At 36.1% G+C, this 16,691-nt stretch overlaps 2 protein-coding genes across 6 annotated transcripts in view; one reads left to right on the forward strand and one right to left on the reverse strand.

The window, feature by feature from the left end:
- The window catches only part of LOC121871432 (protein MLP1 homolog), a 46,737-nt gene extending 39,312 nt beyond the window's left edge, over positions 1–7,425 (forward strand). The window contains exons 30-35 of the mRNA XM_042373723.1: positions 75–353; positions 1,086–1,559; positions 2,116–2,226; positions 4,288–4,423; positions 5,395–5,484; positions 6,407–7,425. Of these exons, the coding sequence (XP_042229657.1) occupies positions 75–353; positions 1,086–1,559; positions 2,116–2,226; positions 4,288–4,423; positions 5,395–5,484; positions 6,407–6,594 (1,278 nt within the window). The 3' untranslated portion in view covers positions 6,595–7,425. The remainder of the gene's footprint in view (positions 1–74; positions 354–1,085; positions 1,560–2,115; positions 2,227–4,287; positions 4,424–5,394; positions 5,485–6,406) is intronic.
- LOC121871435 overlaps positions 1–16,691 on the reverse strand; it is a 35,603-nt gene that overhangs the window by 3,525 nt on the left and 15,387 nt on the right. For 4 of the 5 annotated variants that reach the window (XM_042373726.1, XM_042373728.1, XM_042373727.1 and 1 more), the window contains 7 exons: positions 15,787–15,901; positions 15,236–15,305; positions 14,242–14,365; positions 13,529–13,682; positions 12,654–12,782; positions 11,839–11,990; positions 9,341–9,520 (listed from right to left, as the gene is read on the reverse strand). In XM_042373726.1, the coding sequence (XP_042229660.1) occupies positions 9,358–9,520; positions 11,839–11,990; positions 12,654–12,782; positions 13,529–13,682; positions 14,242–14,365; positions 15,236–15,305; positions 15,787–15,901 (907 nt within the window). In that variant the 3' untranslated portion in view covers positions 9,341–9,357. Of the gene's footprint in view, positions 1–3,293; positions 4,333–9,340; positions 9,521–11,838; positions 11,991–12,653; positions 12,783–13,528; positions 13,683–14,241; positions 14,366–15,235; positions 15,306–15,786; positions 15,902–16,691 lie in introns of those variants that run through there. The other variant, XM_042373729.1, reaches the window with a different exon arrangement.

The raw sequence follows: 16,691 nt of genomic DNA on the forward strand, positions 1-16,691 counted from the left end.
TGTATAAAGCAATAATTCAGTTGAATAGCAGGACTAGTGCATTCTTCTTTCTATTGTTTTTTTTTTATCAACAGGCACTTGAACAAGATCACAAAGTGGCACTATCAGCTCTTCAGGCACAGCATGATGAAGAGATATCAAGATTACGGAAAGAAGTCCGACATGAGCCGCCAACTCGGGACAGTGATGATGAACTGACCGAATTAAAACGAAGACTCTGTCTCCTTGAGGAGGGTTATGAAGCCCAGATTACTGCCCTTAAACAACAGTATGAGGAAGCTCTTGGCAGCCAGCCTGATGTGTGTGAAGAAAAAGTCAGACAGAGATACCAAGTGGAAATTGAACATCTAAGAGTAAGTTTGAGAAACTACCATTTAGAACAATTCTTCTTCAGTTTAGAAATAGATACTGTATACCCCACATAATGACTTAATAAAGTGGATTCTTTCTTAAAAAACTATGTTAAGTGAAGCAGGCTTCCTCAGAGTCCCATTTTATAAATTGAGATACACAGTATTCCAGGCTATAGCTTGCCAAGTGCTTCAGATGCATTCCATTGTATATTGTGGAAAGTTCTGGAAATTTTTAGTTTCTTCAAAATCTTGGTACTGTAGAGTATAAATACCGTACTTCTTAACACTCAGTAAGGATGTGTGATCAAAAGGTTGCAATTTTGGTCATTACACCTAATTTCATTCACATTGTAATCCAAATTACTCGCCTCTTGCAATTACTTATATTGATTTTGGGGGTTTTCAAGTTAGACTTCATTTATACAGTACTATGGATTAAGTTAAAAAAATAATAAATAATACTTGGATAATGTATACTGTATGGGAATTTTTAGTTTGATTAAAAAAATTATTAGCTGCTCAGCAGCTGAACACATGGCTTTGGCTTCTACAATGCATGTGTAGTTCACCACTTTATGAAATTGAAAAGGATGGAAGAGTAGTTATACTATATAATTTGAAAGCAAACATTCAGTTTTGAACTATATTTTATAATATTTATTCATATTACCCTTATGGAATATGGCAAAAGGCATTTATTCTTGAGAGTTGACATTACCTTAAATTTTCCAGGGCTTATGTGAGAAAGGTTTGGGAGCCATGGAGAATTCACATAAACGAATGTTGGCCGAGTTAGAGGAGAAACACAGGCGAGAACTGGCAGCTTTACAAGCAGAAAAAGAACAAGCCCTTGCTGAAGAGACTCAGGCCACCCTAGCTGCCCTGGATGCTATGCGGAAAGCACATGAATCAGAGGTGCAGAGGGAAATTGCCAAGTTTAAAGAGGAATTTATCCGGAAAATGCAGTCTGGGCATGACATAGGTGCTATCCACAAAGAACATGAGGCAGAAATGGAGGATATCCAGCATGAAATTCTCTCCCTTTCCCAAAAGTATTCCATCAAATGTCTAGAGTCTGCTGCACTTGAGGAAAAAGTGGAAACACTCAATAAACAACTGACAGATGCCAGCAAACAAGTGTTTGATCTAGAGGCCCGCAACAAACAGCTCAAGGCTCACCTATCTGCCCAGGTCTCACAACTCCAGGTACAAAATATGGTTAACATTAATAGCAATGTGGTCATAGCTATTGTGAAAATTTCATGTTATTAGAGTAATATATCGAATTATCATCCTTCTCTGTACCTGTACTCTCTTTTTATAATGCACTTGCTTGCAGGAGCCTTATAGATTGTGTGGTTCTTTTTTACAAGTTTTATGTTGTATAGTAAGTAGTATTGAAGACTTATCTCACTCATTTTACATGATCCTATTTATTAGAGTGTTCGTATATTATTTAATACCTTGGTAATAGTCGATGCATAAATCTTCCTACAACCAGAGTAATTTAGGTCAGTCTTGTCTGTTAGTGGTAGGGTTTCCTTTTATCCTCTGTGTATACATAAAATAATACACCCCAAGACATGTTGAGTCTTAGTTGCGCTCTTGGTGATCATAACACTCGTGCTCCGTTTTCTCGAACAATTTTGTTTTAAGATCACAGCCATGCCTCCCAGAAGAAAATTTATTGATAACATTGAAAAGTTTGTTATTGAGAGGATTTACTGTATAGAATTTGTCACTTCTTTTTAATTCTTTGTAGGATGATTCCGGGAGAGACGCAACCACTCTGCTCCGTCTACGCGAGAGTGAGTTGGTTTTACGTAATGAAGAGGTTGCACGACTGACTCAGCGGTTACAACAAACACAATCTGTGAGTATTGCAAGTGAATCAAGCCAACAGATGTGAGGTGATGATAGCCAAGTCTCTTACATTAAGCACAAAATACCTGTACTGTACAGTAATTTACTTAACTTTCTTTTATATTTAAGTTTGATAACTCAATATTGTACTGTACTATAATATAAAGCTTTCAAAGATATTTATGTTTATTACATCTCGTATAACTGTTCTGATTGGCTTTCTCTAAATTTTAGAAACATATTAAAATCACTTTTTACTAAAAGATGTGTAAAGTAAGCCTCAACGCAACAAATCACCTCACTCGGCTTTAATATCTTAGAAATTTTCTTAGTTGAAAAAGTAGAGCCTGTTTAAATGTACTCTAGTCCGATATTTTTTTTATCTACGTTGAATGTCTCCCCCTGTTTAGTAACTGTTCTACAAATCTCTCCTTCATGATTGCATAAAGTGCATTAGAGGCCCTTTTAGATAGATTAGATTTCAGGTACACCACCAATTTTCCGGGAACTGATGGTCCGGCACCTCGTTTAGTCCAGACAAAATTACAAGAGGGCACATGAAATTCCCATGACTGCCAGACTAGTTTACTGGGCGCCACAAATGGCATTGCATGTGGTGCGCACTCATTTAATTTACACTGCAGTTGTTGGTGGTGATCCCTCGATTTTGCTTACATTTAACCCTGGGTATGGCTTCTGAGAAAGGTGCAAGTGTCAGTGGTGGTGTCAAGCGTAAACACCAATCCTTATCAATACAAGATAAGGTAGAACTGTTGAAAAAACTGAACCGCGGTGTTTCCGTGCAGAAGCTGTGTGATACGTATGGTATTGGTTCATCAACTGTTTGAGAGTAGTGACTGTTAGTCGAGTGTCGTCTGTATTTAATTTCCCTCCCTGCCATATTTCACTGGATTTACTGTTATTATATGTGTTTACCGATATAATAATGCTTAATACTGATTAACCATGGCATCGTAGCCAGGTTAGACTTTTCACTGCAACCAGCAGGCTACTGGGCCAAGCTGTGAGGTGTTAAGGTTGTTTTTCAACTCATATTTTTGGGTAGATATATGTAACTTTCTTCATTTATTTTTACTCATTTATATGCACACACCGTCTTACATACATATTGTGAAAAACAGTAAAAGTAATTGTCCCAAGGGAACCTGTACTCAAATGTACCAAGTTAATTACTAAAAAATTTGTTTAACGCAAATTATGGGATGTTTGTACTTAAATTAATTACTATCTCAAGAATTCTAGCAATGTAAGTTACATTCTATGTCAATTCAGTGCCATTTTATAAGTGCAAAACTTATAGACTCCCTCTATTTGACTGATAACTACACACTTTGTTATCTCCCCGCTGGCTGTCAACGCCTCGCCTCCACCTTCTCTCAGCCAAGGTGATGGAAGTTTTTATCTTATAAAGCGTCACTCACTAGACGTAGCAGAATATAATTTGCATTACTGGAATCCTTGCAAGATCGTGATTAATTTGAGTATAAACATCACATATTTTGCACGAGATAAAAATATTTAGTCCTTTAGTGTAGTACGTACATTTGAATACAAAGTGTGTACAGTAATATGTTGCTCAATATTATGGCTTTTTCACAGCCCATAGTGCTTTAGAGACATGGGAGGTGTATAATTAGTGGGTTACAGGTATATTGTTGAATTATTAATGTATGACCTCGGTTGGTCCAGCAAAACGATAATCCGGCAAGGGTGCCAGAAAATCGGAGGTGTACTTGTATATCTTTTATGTTAGTTTGGAATGATTTTTCAAGTGAACTTTTCTTCTAGCAAGGCTTTGGTAGATTTTTTCATATTAAGCAAAGATTTGCTTGTTAATTGTGTTAGCTTACAGTGTGTCTAGTACATAAATGGTGTCCACTTAATGTTTGCATGCGTGTCTTTTAATGTAATTATTTCTGGTATGTTTGCATTTGTCTGTGTGCCTATCATGTGTACATGTTCGAATATGTGGTGGGTGAGGTAAGAGAGAAAAGGAAGGACATAGGGGTATGTTGGATTAGAGCTAGTGAGTTGATGAGTGTTGCCGCAGCACGAGGCCGACCTGGGCGAGCTCTGCCGCCAGCTGGGCCACTTCCTGAAAGCGGAACGACAGTTGAGGACCGACGAGGTATCTGCTCTTAGAGAAAAACTTGAGCACATCATTCTCACCGCTGCCAACATGCAAGGTAACAACAGAGCCAGTGCTGCCATACCCACGCATGTCACTGCAGCCGCTGGGCGGCATGCAACGGGAACTCGAGCAAACACTGGTACATTGCTGTGAGCTGAGATGGTGTGCATGCTCAGTAATTTTGAGTAATGGAAGTGGAGTAAAATATATATATATATATATATATAGATATATATATATATATATAGATATATATATATATATATATATATATATATATATATATATATATATATATATATATATATATATATATATATATATATATATATATATATATATATATATATATATATATATATATATATATATATATATATATATATATATCTATATATCTATGCACATGGTTGAATTGTATCAATAATTCCCCAGATAAATATTTTAAGTGTTCTGTCTCTGTTGGGATCATTGTTTCACCCTGGCACTTGGTGGCTTTACATTCTAATCTTCGGGAACTTTGTATGTGGTAAATTCCGGAAGTTGTACCATTTATTGTAAGCAAGTGTTGGTTTTGAGTGAAATTGTAACTGTGTACAAAACTGTATGGGGTAGTTCTCTATATCTTGTCCTGTCTTTGTACACTATGTTTGATACTGTATAATTTTTTCATCATATTTCCATTCTCTTTCAAAGCACTGTAGTTGGAATGGCTGTAAACTGATACTAATATTTCTTCTACTTTCCAGCACAGCTGCATATTAATAACGCCATTCCACCTGACATATAATTGATATACTAAACCACTTGAAAGAGGACATGTACATATTAAAACTGTCGTAAATGCTTGAACTTGTTAAATTGCAAATGATACATGAAATACAAAAGATATTTGGTGTAGTAATGCCGCCATAGATAGATTACAAAATAATCACCCCTTTTCCCATAAAGATTAGAATCTTAATAATAGCAGCATGCATTTCATACTACAGTAATCTTTCATTACAACAAATATCACATTTGCAGAACAAAGGAGGGACGTCAACTCGGGGAGCAATACTGAGGATAAATCACCACTACGGAGAGGCACAAGTTTGAGTGCAGCACGGGGCAAAGGTATACTAATGAATAAACTTTAAGGGGAAATAAGAATTTCACACTATGTACTGTATATATAACACCAAAACAGTTTACCTTCAAGTTGGTATTTTTCAGGTATTTTATATATGTATGAATGTATAGACATACAAATGCATGTACGAGAAACATTTCCCAGTACAGTATACCTGAAAAATTCCAGGGATGGTGAATACAGGGTCCCAATCTACTGTACTGTGCTGTACTGTTTACTGTATTGTACTATACTGTTCAATGTACTGTACTGTATACTGTACTGTTAACTGTACTGCACTGTATTGTTTACTAAACTGCACTGATAATTGTACAGTACTGGACTTTTTACTATAATACTTCTACTGTACTGTACTGCACTGTTCTGTACTATACTGCACTGTATTGTTCTGTTTACTGTACTGTATTGTACTGTACTGTACTGGTCTGTTATGTTTACTGTACTGTGCTGGTCTGTTATGTTTACTGTACTGTATTGTACTGGACTTTTTTTTTACTATACTATACTGTATTTTACTGTAATGTACTGTGTTGTGCTATACAATAATGTTCTGTTTAGTGCACTGTACTGTTCTCTTTACAGTAGAGTATAGAGAACAGTACAGTAGAGTATAGAGAACAGTACAGTAGAGTACTGTTCTCTTTACTCTACTGTATTAACCCCCCCCCCTAAAGTTCTCACCTAAAGAATCACCATCAGCTTAACCAGCCTTAAATTGAACCACTCCAAAACTATCTGGGGGGGGGGGCGCTAATCTTCAGGTGATCCATTTAGGTTAAAATTGTGAATGGTCTTGGTGTCAATTTCACCACTGGTATGTAAGGATTTCATGTGGATACATACAGTACTACATTTGATGTCATCAGTTTCACTTTTTATCACCTTTTTCTCTGATATTTATTTCAGAGTTGATGCGTTCTCCTAGCTGCCCTCGTCTCTCTGGATTTTCGTCTTTTTTATCGGTTGGCCCCTCCCAGGGGGTTACGGGGCCACCAACACAAATCTCAACAGACCTACCCTCTCCCCTGGCAGGGATGGTCGCCTCACGAAAGAAGGTATTCGAGACACACAAAACATTTACAGAAAATCTGTAGATGAAAATGGGGATGAGGAACAGTTGGAAGATATTGTGGAACAGTTAGATGAAGCCCAGGAAGAGGGGGATATGGAATCTCTAGTTATGCAACATGTGAACAAAGATGGGTTTGTTCAGGAAGTAAGTACAATGTGTGAGGAAGAACAAGGTTCTGGTGTAGTGCAGAAAATGGTTCGCAAGTTTAGTCACCGTGGCTCAAGACCGAAGCCCTTCCTTGAAAGAAGAAACACTGTTGCCCGATGCACCGATGTTGCAAATGATGTTAAACAGGGGAAGCACAATCTTGTTCGGCATAACAGTGAAAGCCAGCACATTATTTGGGATTACAATGTAACTGGTGCTGATGCTGCAACAGATGTAGAGTTCGCATCACTTATGGATCGTATTAGTGTCTTGAACACAGAATCAAATGAAAGAGCTCAAACTCAGAGAGATTCCACAGAAAGTTCTACAACACTTAGTCGTGACTCTTTTTCAAGACAGTCTCTACCTACAGGAGCTCTGAAATCATACATGCGAGGCACGAAAGCTTCTGTCATGAAAACAAAAGAAGGTAATATAACTCAAGATCTGGAAGGAGAAAAAAATGCATCAAACTTGTGTCCTCCCTCACCTAGTGTAAGATTGAACAAAATTAATCCATTGTTGGAAACTTCTTCACAGTCTCAAATTTCTAATTGCAGCAGATGTGATAGCAAGTCTAGAAACCAAAATTCAAGGTCTGAAAGCAGTGAGACTGTGCGAAGGAAAAAAGTGGTTAATGTAAAACCCAATATTCCACTTGTATTATTAAAAGGTGCAAAAAAACAAAGTAGTGACACATCTGCAACTACTACCTTAGCAATTAGTCATAAAGATGTGACCAGTCAAACAATAAGCAGTGCCTGGGAGACAGCCCCAAATGAGAGCCATGTATCTGAAAGTGATAGTCTTGGTAAGACTTTGATGTCCCCTCAGTATCACCTTTTAAGTGGCAAGTGTGAGGAGAAATGCAATCACTGTTTACTTGTTGATCTCTGGTTCACAATTTGGCATGTTGAATTTAACAAAAAGTGAATTGCGCAAACAAAACGTACTCTTTTTAAATCGGGCTTGTCAGGTATTATTGTTACTGTACTATATATTTAATCAATTGTATAACAAGTTTTATTTCTGTTACATTACATCAGAAGTTAGGTTACTGCTTAACGATATCGACTAACAGCAAGGCATTATTACTGTGACTTGACCCGTGGAAGACCACAGATGACATACATTTTGTCACAGTCTAAAGTACTATAGTGTATTTTTTCTCAGCAGAGAAATGATGCCCTGCCCCCTTCTCAAGAGTTACAGCTGATTGGCAGTTTCTCAAACCTGTCCGATTTCATCCTGAAGTAATGCATTTCTAAACGAGTTTATTCATAATTGTTGGGATGACCATTTCTGACGAGAAAGATATTTAGCTAAATTATATAAAGATATATACATTCATTATTTCAAACATAAGTACGTAGGAAGTTTATCATTAGTATTATACATGAATTAACTGTTAAACTCTGGTTGCAAATTCATGCTTTTGGAAGATGCATTTCATATATACTTATTTTTACCAACAATAAGGCATACTAAGACAAATTACTTACCAGTAATACTACATTATACAAAAAACTAACATTTAAAAAAATTAGTATCACGTTGAAATATTTACACACCTGTCAGCAGAGGCTGGAAATACGACTGCGAACAACTTCATATTTTCAGCATCTGCTGACAGCTGTGTAAATATTTCAATGTGATTCTAATCATTTAAAATGTTAGTTTTTTATATAATCTGGTATTACGATAATTGACAAAACATAATTACCGAAGACTAACAGAATTATTCTGTACTGTTATGACAAACTTCCTATGTTACAGCTGCTTATGTTTGAAACAATGAATAATGGCATAACATAAAATTGCTAAAACATTCAACAGTATGAACTCATCATTTCTTCAGGACAAAATCGGACAGGTTTGAAACCACCAATCAGCTGTAATTCTTGAAAAGCGGGTGGGGTATCTTTTCTCAGCGGAGAAAATTTGCACTATAGTAAGTTTAGTTAAGAGATTATATTAATCTGGAGATTTAGCAGAGATTATTTTCTGAACTTTATTTCTTAGACATGTTCATAAGCCAATTTACTTAGCTATACTTTGAAAAATACAAAACTTTTTTTTTTTTTTTTACATCTCTGATCTCTGTTGGTCCCAAGTTTAATGGATGGTTTGTGTGATGTCTATCCAAGTTTAAGTATTTATTGTAGTGTTATTTATTTGGCTTATGGCCAAGTTTCATCAAAAAATTTGCAGGGATTGAAATATTATGTTAGACATATTTTGGTGTCTTGACTAATGGGGATGTGTATATTGTTAAAAAGTGTTTTTATCGTGCTTACTAATACGTAGTAACCCAGCCATTGTACATGTTCTGTACAGCCATCTGCTAGTTATATCAAAGGTTTATCAATGAACAAAATGTCTATATATATTTTAAATAAATAATTAAATGTTACACTTTATTCATAACCTCTTTGATTGTAAGTGCTACTATAGATTTCATTTCTAAATGTCTCCAAGTCAACCTTGATCACCTGAGACAGTCAAGACTAACCCCTTGGTTTGATTCTAGGGTACTTAATTCTCAATGCTAAAGGTCATCATCACATGGGTTTGCAGTAGGAATACACACAAAGTAGTTCATAGCCCTTGTAGCTACATACCTAGATCATCCTGTTGATTAAGGCCAAGGTGTCTCGTTGAGTACCTCTTGAATATAATCCTTGATCTGGGTCTCCAAGATGTTGGCTATGTCCTCGTGCACCAGATTGGCCACTGCCTCTGTCAGTGGAGCCAAGACGTATCCCAACACACCTAGGCCTTCAATCTTCACATCAATTTTCCTGAAAACCATTGTAAATTGAGAAATTGTACATGGTATTGATGGAGTACAGAGATTAGTACCTTTTCTCTAAATCTCTTAGGATTCACATTACAGCTACATTACAATAAAAATATTGATTTCCTTTTTCTTACTGAGTCACTATATAAGAATATAATAATTGAGCTTCCCCACTTACTTGTAAAGGCATTCACAGAAAAAATGACTGACAGACATATTGGGGTAACGTACATTTATTTTAGAAGTATGGGAAGTTGTTAAACTAAATTGTAAATTACACAATGGCCCATGTAAACAATCACTATCTGAGATTTGAGTGGAGTTACAGACTTACAGTACTGTATTTGTCTGTCATATATTTAATAAGCTTTGTGGTTTAAAGTATAATAGGGTACAGTAAAATAATCAGAGCATCTCGAGGATGTATTGGATTTATGAAATATTGTGGTTCAGCAATGATTGGTGGTCAATGGGTTTAACTAATTAAGTACTTTCAGAATAACACATAAACCCTAAATCACACCTTGGAAACCCATAGTTGATGAGTAATTAACATTGAAAAATGTCAGTAAAATCTTTCAAGGGTCATTTTGGCCACTAATTACTCTGCAATCGAATCGTGGACCACATATTCATAAAGAGCAAGCTCGGGAATACTAAAACTGTGATTTTCAGCAAAATCAAATTTTTGGCCAAAAATGTAAGTCTAACACCTTACAAAATTTTTGACCAAAATACACTTTTTTCTCAGAATTGAAATTTAAGGGGTTTAACTAATTAAGTACTTTCAGAATAACACACAAACCCTAAATCACACCTTGGAAACCCATAGTTGATGAGTAATTAGCATTGAAAAATGTCAGTAAAATCTTTCAAGGGTCATTTTGGTCACTAATTACTCTGCAATCGAATCGTGGACCAAATATTCATAAAGAGCAAGCTCAGGAGTACCAATACTGTGATTTTCAAAAATCTAATTTTTGGCCAAAAATGTAAGTACTTACCTTACAAAATTTTTGACCAAAATACACTTTTATCAGAATTGAAATTTAAGGGGTTTAACTAATTAAGTACTTTCAGAATAACACATAAACCCTAAATCACACCCTGGAAACCCATAGTTGATGAGTAATTAGCATTGAAAAATGTCAGTAAAATCTTTCAAGGGTCATTTTGGTCACTAATTACTCTGCAATCGAATCGTGGACCACATATTCATAAGAGCAAGCTCGGGAGTACTAAAACTGTGATTTTTCAGCAAAATCAAATTTTTGGCCAAAAATGTAAGTCTAACACCTTACAAAATTTTTGACCAAAATACACTTTTTTCTCAGAATTGAAATTTAAGGGGTTTAACTAATTAAGTACTTTCAGAATAACACACAAACCCTAAATCACACCTTGGAAACCCATAGTTGATGAGTAATTAGCATTGAAAAATGTCAGTAAAATCTTTCAAGGGTCATTTTGGCCACTAATTACACTGCAATTGAATCGTGGACCAAATATTCATAAAGAGCAAGCTCAGGAGTACTAAAACTGTGATTTTCAGCAAAATCTAATTTTTGGCCAAAAATGTAAGTCTAACACCTTACAAAATTTTTGACCAAAATACACTTTTTTCTCAGAATTGAAATTTAAGGGGTTTAACTAATTAAGTACTTTCAGAATAACACACAAACCCTAAATCACACCTTGGAAACCCATAGTTGATGAGTAATTAGCATTGAAAAATGTCAGTAAAATCTTTCAAGGGTCATTTTGGCCACTAATTACACTGCAATTGAATCGTGGACCAAATATTCATAAAGAGCAAGCTCAGGAGTACTAAAACTGTGATTTTCAGCAAAATCTAATTTTTGGCCAAAAATGTAAGTCTAACACCTTACAAAATTTTTGACCAAAATACACTTTTTTCTCAGAATTGAAATTTAAGGGGTTTAACTAATTAAGTACTTTCAGAATCACACACAAACTCTAAATCACACCTTGGAAACCCATAGTTGATGAGTAATAGTATATAGTTTACAACTGCTGCATCACAGCTGATGAAGCAAATGTAAAATGCTATATTAACTTGCCTATACAGTATTTTGAAAACTTAGCATTTGCTCAAGGTGTCTAAAAACACCCTCCATAATACCTAACCAATGATGGTCACCAGTTGTGTATTGGTCAAAATGATAGTTACTGTATTTGATTTCCACATCACCTTTTAAAAGGTTGACTGGGCGCTGAAACAAATATTATTTTATTATCCTCCACAGCTATTTTAGGGATACAACACCACACAAACTAAAATTAAGTACAGTAACTTACCCAAACTCAGTGATGACAAACTGGTCAAGATCAACCTTTTTGGAGTAGAGGTCATCACGCGCCACCATGTAGATAGAAATGCGCCCAATGCTAGCAGAGATTTTCACCCCAGTAACATGGCTGCTGGCTGTCACATTGGCTGTGTAACTAACCTGCACAGGTAACCGAGTTAGTGTTGAAATTGAAAGACAGGGGAGGGGGTGAAGGAATGGGACATCCCTTCATCACTTCTATCACAATAGACAGCATTCTTTACAAAATTTTAATCAAACTGTAATTGTTAACTCATGCTGAGAAGATACAATACATAGGTCAGTGACAAAAACTTTTAACCTCACTTTTAAACTCGAATCAAAAAGTCAGTCTAGCTTTTGGTAAACACTGATTAGGCCATATGAGCATTCCTTGTATTCCTACTTTAAAATGGATAAATAAAAAGTAAAAATTGGTATAAGTGTAGATTTAGTAGTGAAGGAATTCTACCCAAACTCTTCTCCATTACCTGTTATTCTCTCTCATTTTAAACCATCTCTTCCCCATCCTTTCTCAAATTTCTCACTTATCTATTATTTTTTATCCTGTCTTTCTTACCTTTCTCATCCACTTAACCTTTCTCATATCTCTTCAACATCCACTCACCCTCATTACTTTTATCCCTCACAATCTCCTTTTTTTCTTCATTTGCTTATTCTTTCTCATTCACTTCCCTTCTCCTTTACTCGATCCTGATTTCTTCCCTCCCATTTCTTCTACTTCTACAGTCCCTCTTATTTCTCCAACACCATCCACCTTTACAACTCCTTACATCCGCTCACCTCTAGGTCCTCGACAGCAATATTGGCATAAAGGAAGACCCAATCAGCAATCTTGTCTAATGTGGCTAGACCATCCCGATGCAATGTCGAAAGTTTAGACAACTGCCCATCGTACAGATCTGCTGTTCCCTGTAGTAATATGACATTCAAGTACAAGATATGCAGGTGTCAGGTTATAATAACAGAGGAAGACTTATCTCCTGGGGATTTGGGAGAGGATTAAGAGATAAGAATGAGGACAAGAAGTAAGGAAAGGAATTGTACAGAACTATAAATCAAAGTTAAGGTAGACCCAAGATGCTATATAGTTCTTTTCCTACACTAACAAGGTGGGAAAATACTAAATACAGGATATGTGATGTAAAACTACTGAAAGAAATAAGTTGTGTTGTAACTCGTTAACTGTTAATGTTTATGAGGCTACACAGCAGCGTGATATGAAGAAAAAACAACAATGGGACTGGAATTTGATGAGGTATTTACACTGTTCATGGAGTTATATTTCCTTATTTTTGTCTGATGAATACACCCTCAGAGGTATGAAACCTTGTTTTTAATCAACCTATATACTTAAATGTGAGTGTGGGGGAGGTCTAGGATATAATAAAATGATCCGTAATAAACCTTACTACATTACTGATTAAAAACATGTATTTTTTTCCACCATTATCATGAAATATTCTAAACAACAGTATTTTTAAGTGTGAAATAATGACTACTGTGTTGTGTCTCATCAAAAGCAGAATCACTATCATATATTTTGTGAAGGACATATAAAAGATTACAGAAAAATAAATGGGAAACACTAGATGATAAGCATCACTGATACATAATATTTTCTTCATCTATAAGCAAAAGACAGGTTATACTAATACCAGTCCAAAGTTGAGTGAGGTTGAAGGGAGGGGGGCGGGGTCCATGCCATTTGAGACAACAAGGTTATTCACGATCCCCAACACGAGGTCCACAAACTTGCCGCCATTACCAATGTCCCCGTAATCACCAGTGAAGTCCAATTCCATGGTTTGTCTGAAGCAAAATCAAGCTTAGATTATAAAGGTCAAATGATAATAACAACGTTGCAAGCAGACTTAAGACTGGCATGGGCATAGTCACGAAAACAATAAATGTATCCATCTCATTCTTTATTGATACTGGGCTCTTATGCGAGATATGGGCTGTTGTATGAACTATGGGGTGTTGTTTGAACTATGGGGTGTTGTATGAACTATGGGCTGTTGTATGAACTATGGTCTGTTGTATGAGCTATGGGCTGTTGTATGAACTATGGGCTGTTGTATGAGCTATGGGCTGTTAATTGTATGAGCTATGGGCTGTTGTATGAGCTATGTGCTGTTAATTGTATGAGCTATGGGCTGTTGTATGAGCTATGTGCTGTTAATTGTATGAGCTATGGGCTGTTGTATGAGATATGAATTGCTGGATAATGCTGTACTGAAGAAAAAATAAAATAGAAGAATATACATTCGCAAGGATTACTCAATGCACAAAAAACACAAGTACGGTGTATATGAAAAATATGAACCACCAACACACAAACACAGATACATTACACATGTGCACTTACATCTGGTCCTTAGTGATGATATCGGAGATGGAAATGTTCTTAAGTATGTGGTTGATACCATCCTGCAGTGCATCTGTCAGTATGGGGTCAATCACATCCCAGATGGCATTGAACATGGGTGGCGCTGACCAGGGAGTTAAGTGCATGAGTCAATTGTTTGTGTGTGCATATTCTTATGGATATATAAAGTCATCTATCTTTATATATCCCGAGTTCACAATCATCATCTTCACTATTTTACGGCCATTTTCCATGCTTGCAGGGGTTAGCCATGATTACTTAGAATGACATGGTGTCCCAGTTGCCCTTCCTATCACCAACCCACTTTAACAGACTGAGAACAGGGCATTATCTGTGCGACTTCCAAGCACTTTCTTGAATGGCAAAGTTAGTCTATAACAGTGGTTCTCAACCTTGTTTGCCCCATGCACCCCTTTCACCGTATGTCAGAATGTCATTCCCCCTCCTTTCCAAGATTGTCTGCCTCAAAAAGTGCATTCCAAATAATATGCATATAATACTGAAAATCCTTTATTTTTTCCATATTAGTATCAGTTCCCCCTGAAAACCTGAGGGGGAAATTCCCCCTGAGAGAAACCCTGGTCTATATATATATATATATATATATATATATATATATATATATATATATATATATATATATATATATATATATATATATATATATATACAGTATATATATATATATAAAGGCGAGTTAAAACTTACAGGTACTGTACAGCGTAATTGACATTTCATTAAGGTCCCAACGGAAAGAGTCTGGTGTAGGACAAAAACTCACCAAACATAACAAAACCTAAAGATATGTACAGAAATATTGTGACATCTACCCGGAGTTTCTGTCCATGAATCAGACACAACAAGCCTCATCTCATTGTTTCGTTCAACAATATCCTGATTATTGATGAAATGTATCACATCAAATATGACTGGCATCGTGACAATTCACAGCAGTTAGCAGTGACAAACTCACCTATTTCACCGATGAGGCTGTTGATGAGGTCGGCCATGTCCCCACAACCCAGGATACACTCCAACACCAACTGTATTAAGAAAATTATATTAATAATGACCACTCCCTCCTACTGCTTACTCTAACGTAAGTAATTTTGGTATTCTAACTTTACTCTTCTTGTGCCCTGCTCAGTGTGAGACTATGAGGATTGTACAGCAAACAAATATACAACAAAGTTTTAATATTCCTGGCCTAAAGGAAGATTGTACAGTAGAGTATTAACAGCAGTACTCCACATAGTACTTCTCGAATCACACAGACAGGTCAAGGAGGATCTGACCTCTACACAAGAAGGTAAGATAACCCTAACATGGTAATACTGTATAATTATGACATCGAAACAACCATCCAAACAAAATACAGTACTGTCACTACTAAGCCAAGAATAAATCTATATGAATTTAGGTAAAACATGCTTATTAGCGAGACTAAATAGTGATTAGCGCAAGTGGAAGAGTCAAGAATGGTACAGTACAGTACTAACATAATATATATAGTTATATAAAAACCTTAAGATCCTTGAACATGATGTCGAGTTGGAGGTTCTTGATGGAGGCGTGGTCGCTGAAAGGGTTGTAGCTGACCTTGGCACCGCCCGAGATACCAGCCCCATAAACGTCCAAACTGTAGTAATGGAAGATTGACCTTAAAATCTAAATTTAAAATCAAGCTCAGATGTCAAAATTAACCTTACTCTTGTACTGTACTTTTTTACGTGAAGAGGACTAGTCTCATTTTACAAAGAAATAAAAAAAGTATATCACTAATTACTCAACTGTAAAAACATGCGAGATTCTAAGTACTTAGATCCGGTATTTGTACTGCTAGGCTTCCCACGACCAGTGTGAATAATTAACAATTCTGCTCCTCTGAATAAAATGTCTACAAGTGAGGTTTATGGCAAGTAATAACATCTATAAGTTGTGTTTATGGTAAGTAATTGCATCTATAAGTCAGGTTCATGATAAGTAATGCTGTTTATAAGTCATGTTTATGGTGTCATTTGGATTTAAACTTCGACTTGTGAAAAGCGTTTGTAGTGTATGGCTGTCTGAATAATCTTTCTTACATAATTACTACTCTTTAATTATACAACATTACAGTATTGGACTTAGTTTTAGGGTAGTGAGCACTGCACATACGTATTTGTAAACCACTTCATGTCTTTTGCGTTCCTCATCCCTGACGATCTTTTTACAAATTGATAAAATAGAATGGCATCCCCTGGGCCTTCCTTTGCATGGGTTAACCTAGCAGCCCACAAGTACAATACCATGGTGATTACGTATTGATGTTGTATTGTGCTACATGAACGCTGCCCATTAAGTCGTCCATAACAAACCTGTCATGTAATGTATACACTACCGCTGAAGACTACCTTACCTGTACTGTTCGCCATCGTAGCTTAATTTTA

Source organism: Homarus americanus, unplaced genomic scaffold (assembly GCF_018991925.1).
Source record: "Homarus americanus isolate GMGI-L3 unplaced genomic scaffold, GMGI_Hamer_2.0 scaffold45698, whole genome shotgun sequence".
Taxonomy (NCBI): domain Eukaryota; kingdom Metazoa; phylum Arthropoda; class Malacostraca; order Decapoda; family Nephropidae; genus Homarus; species Homarus americanus.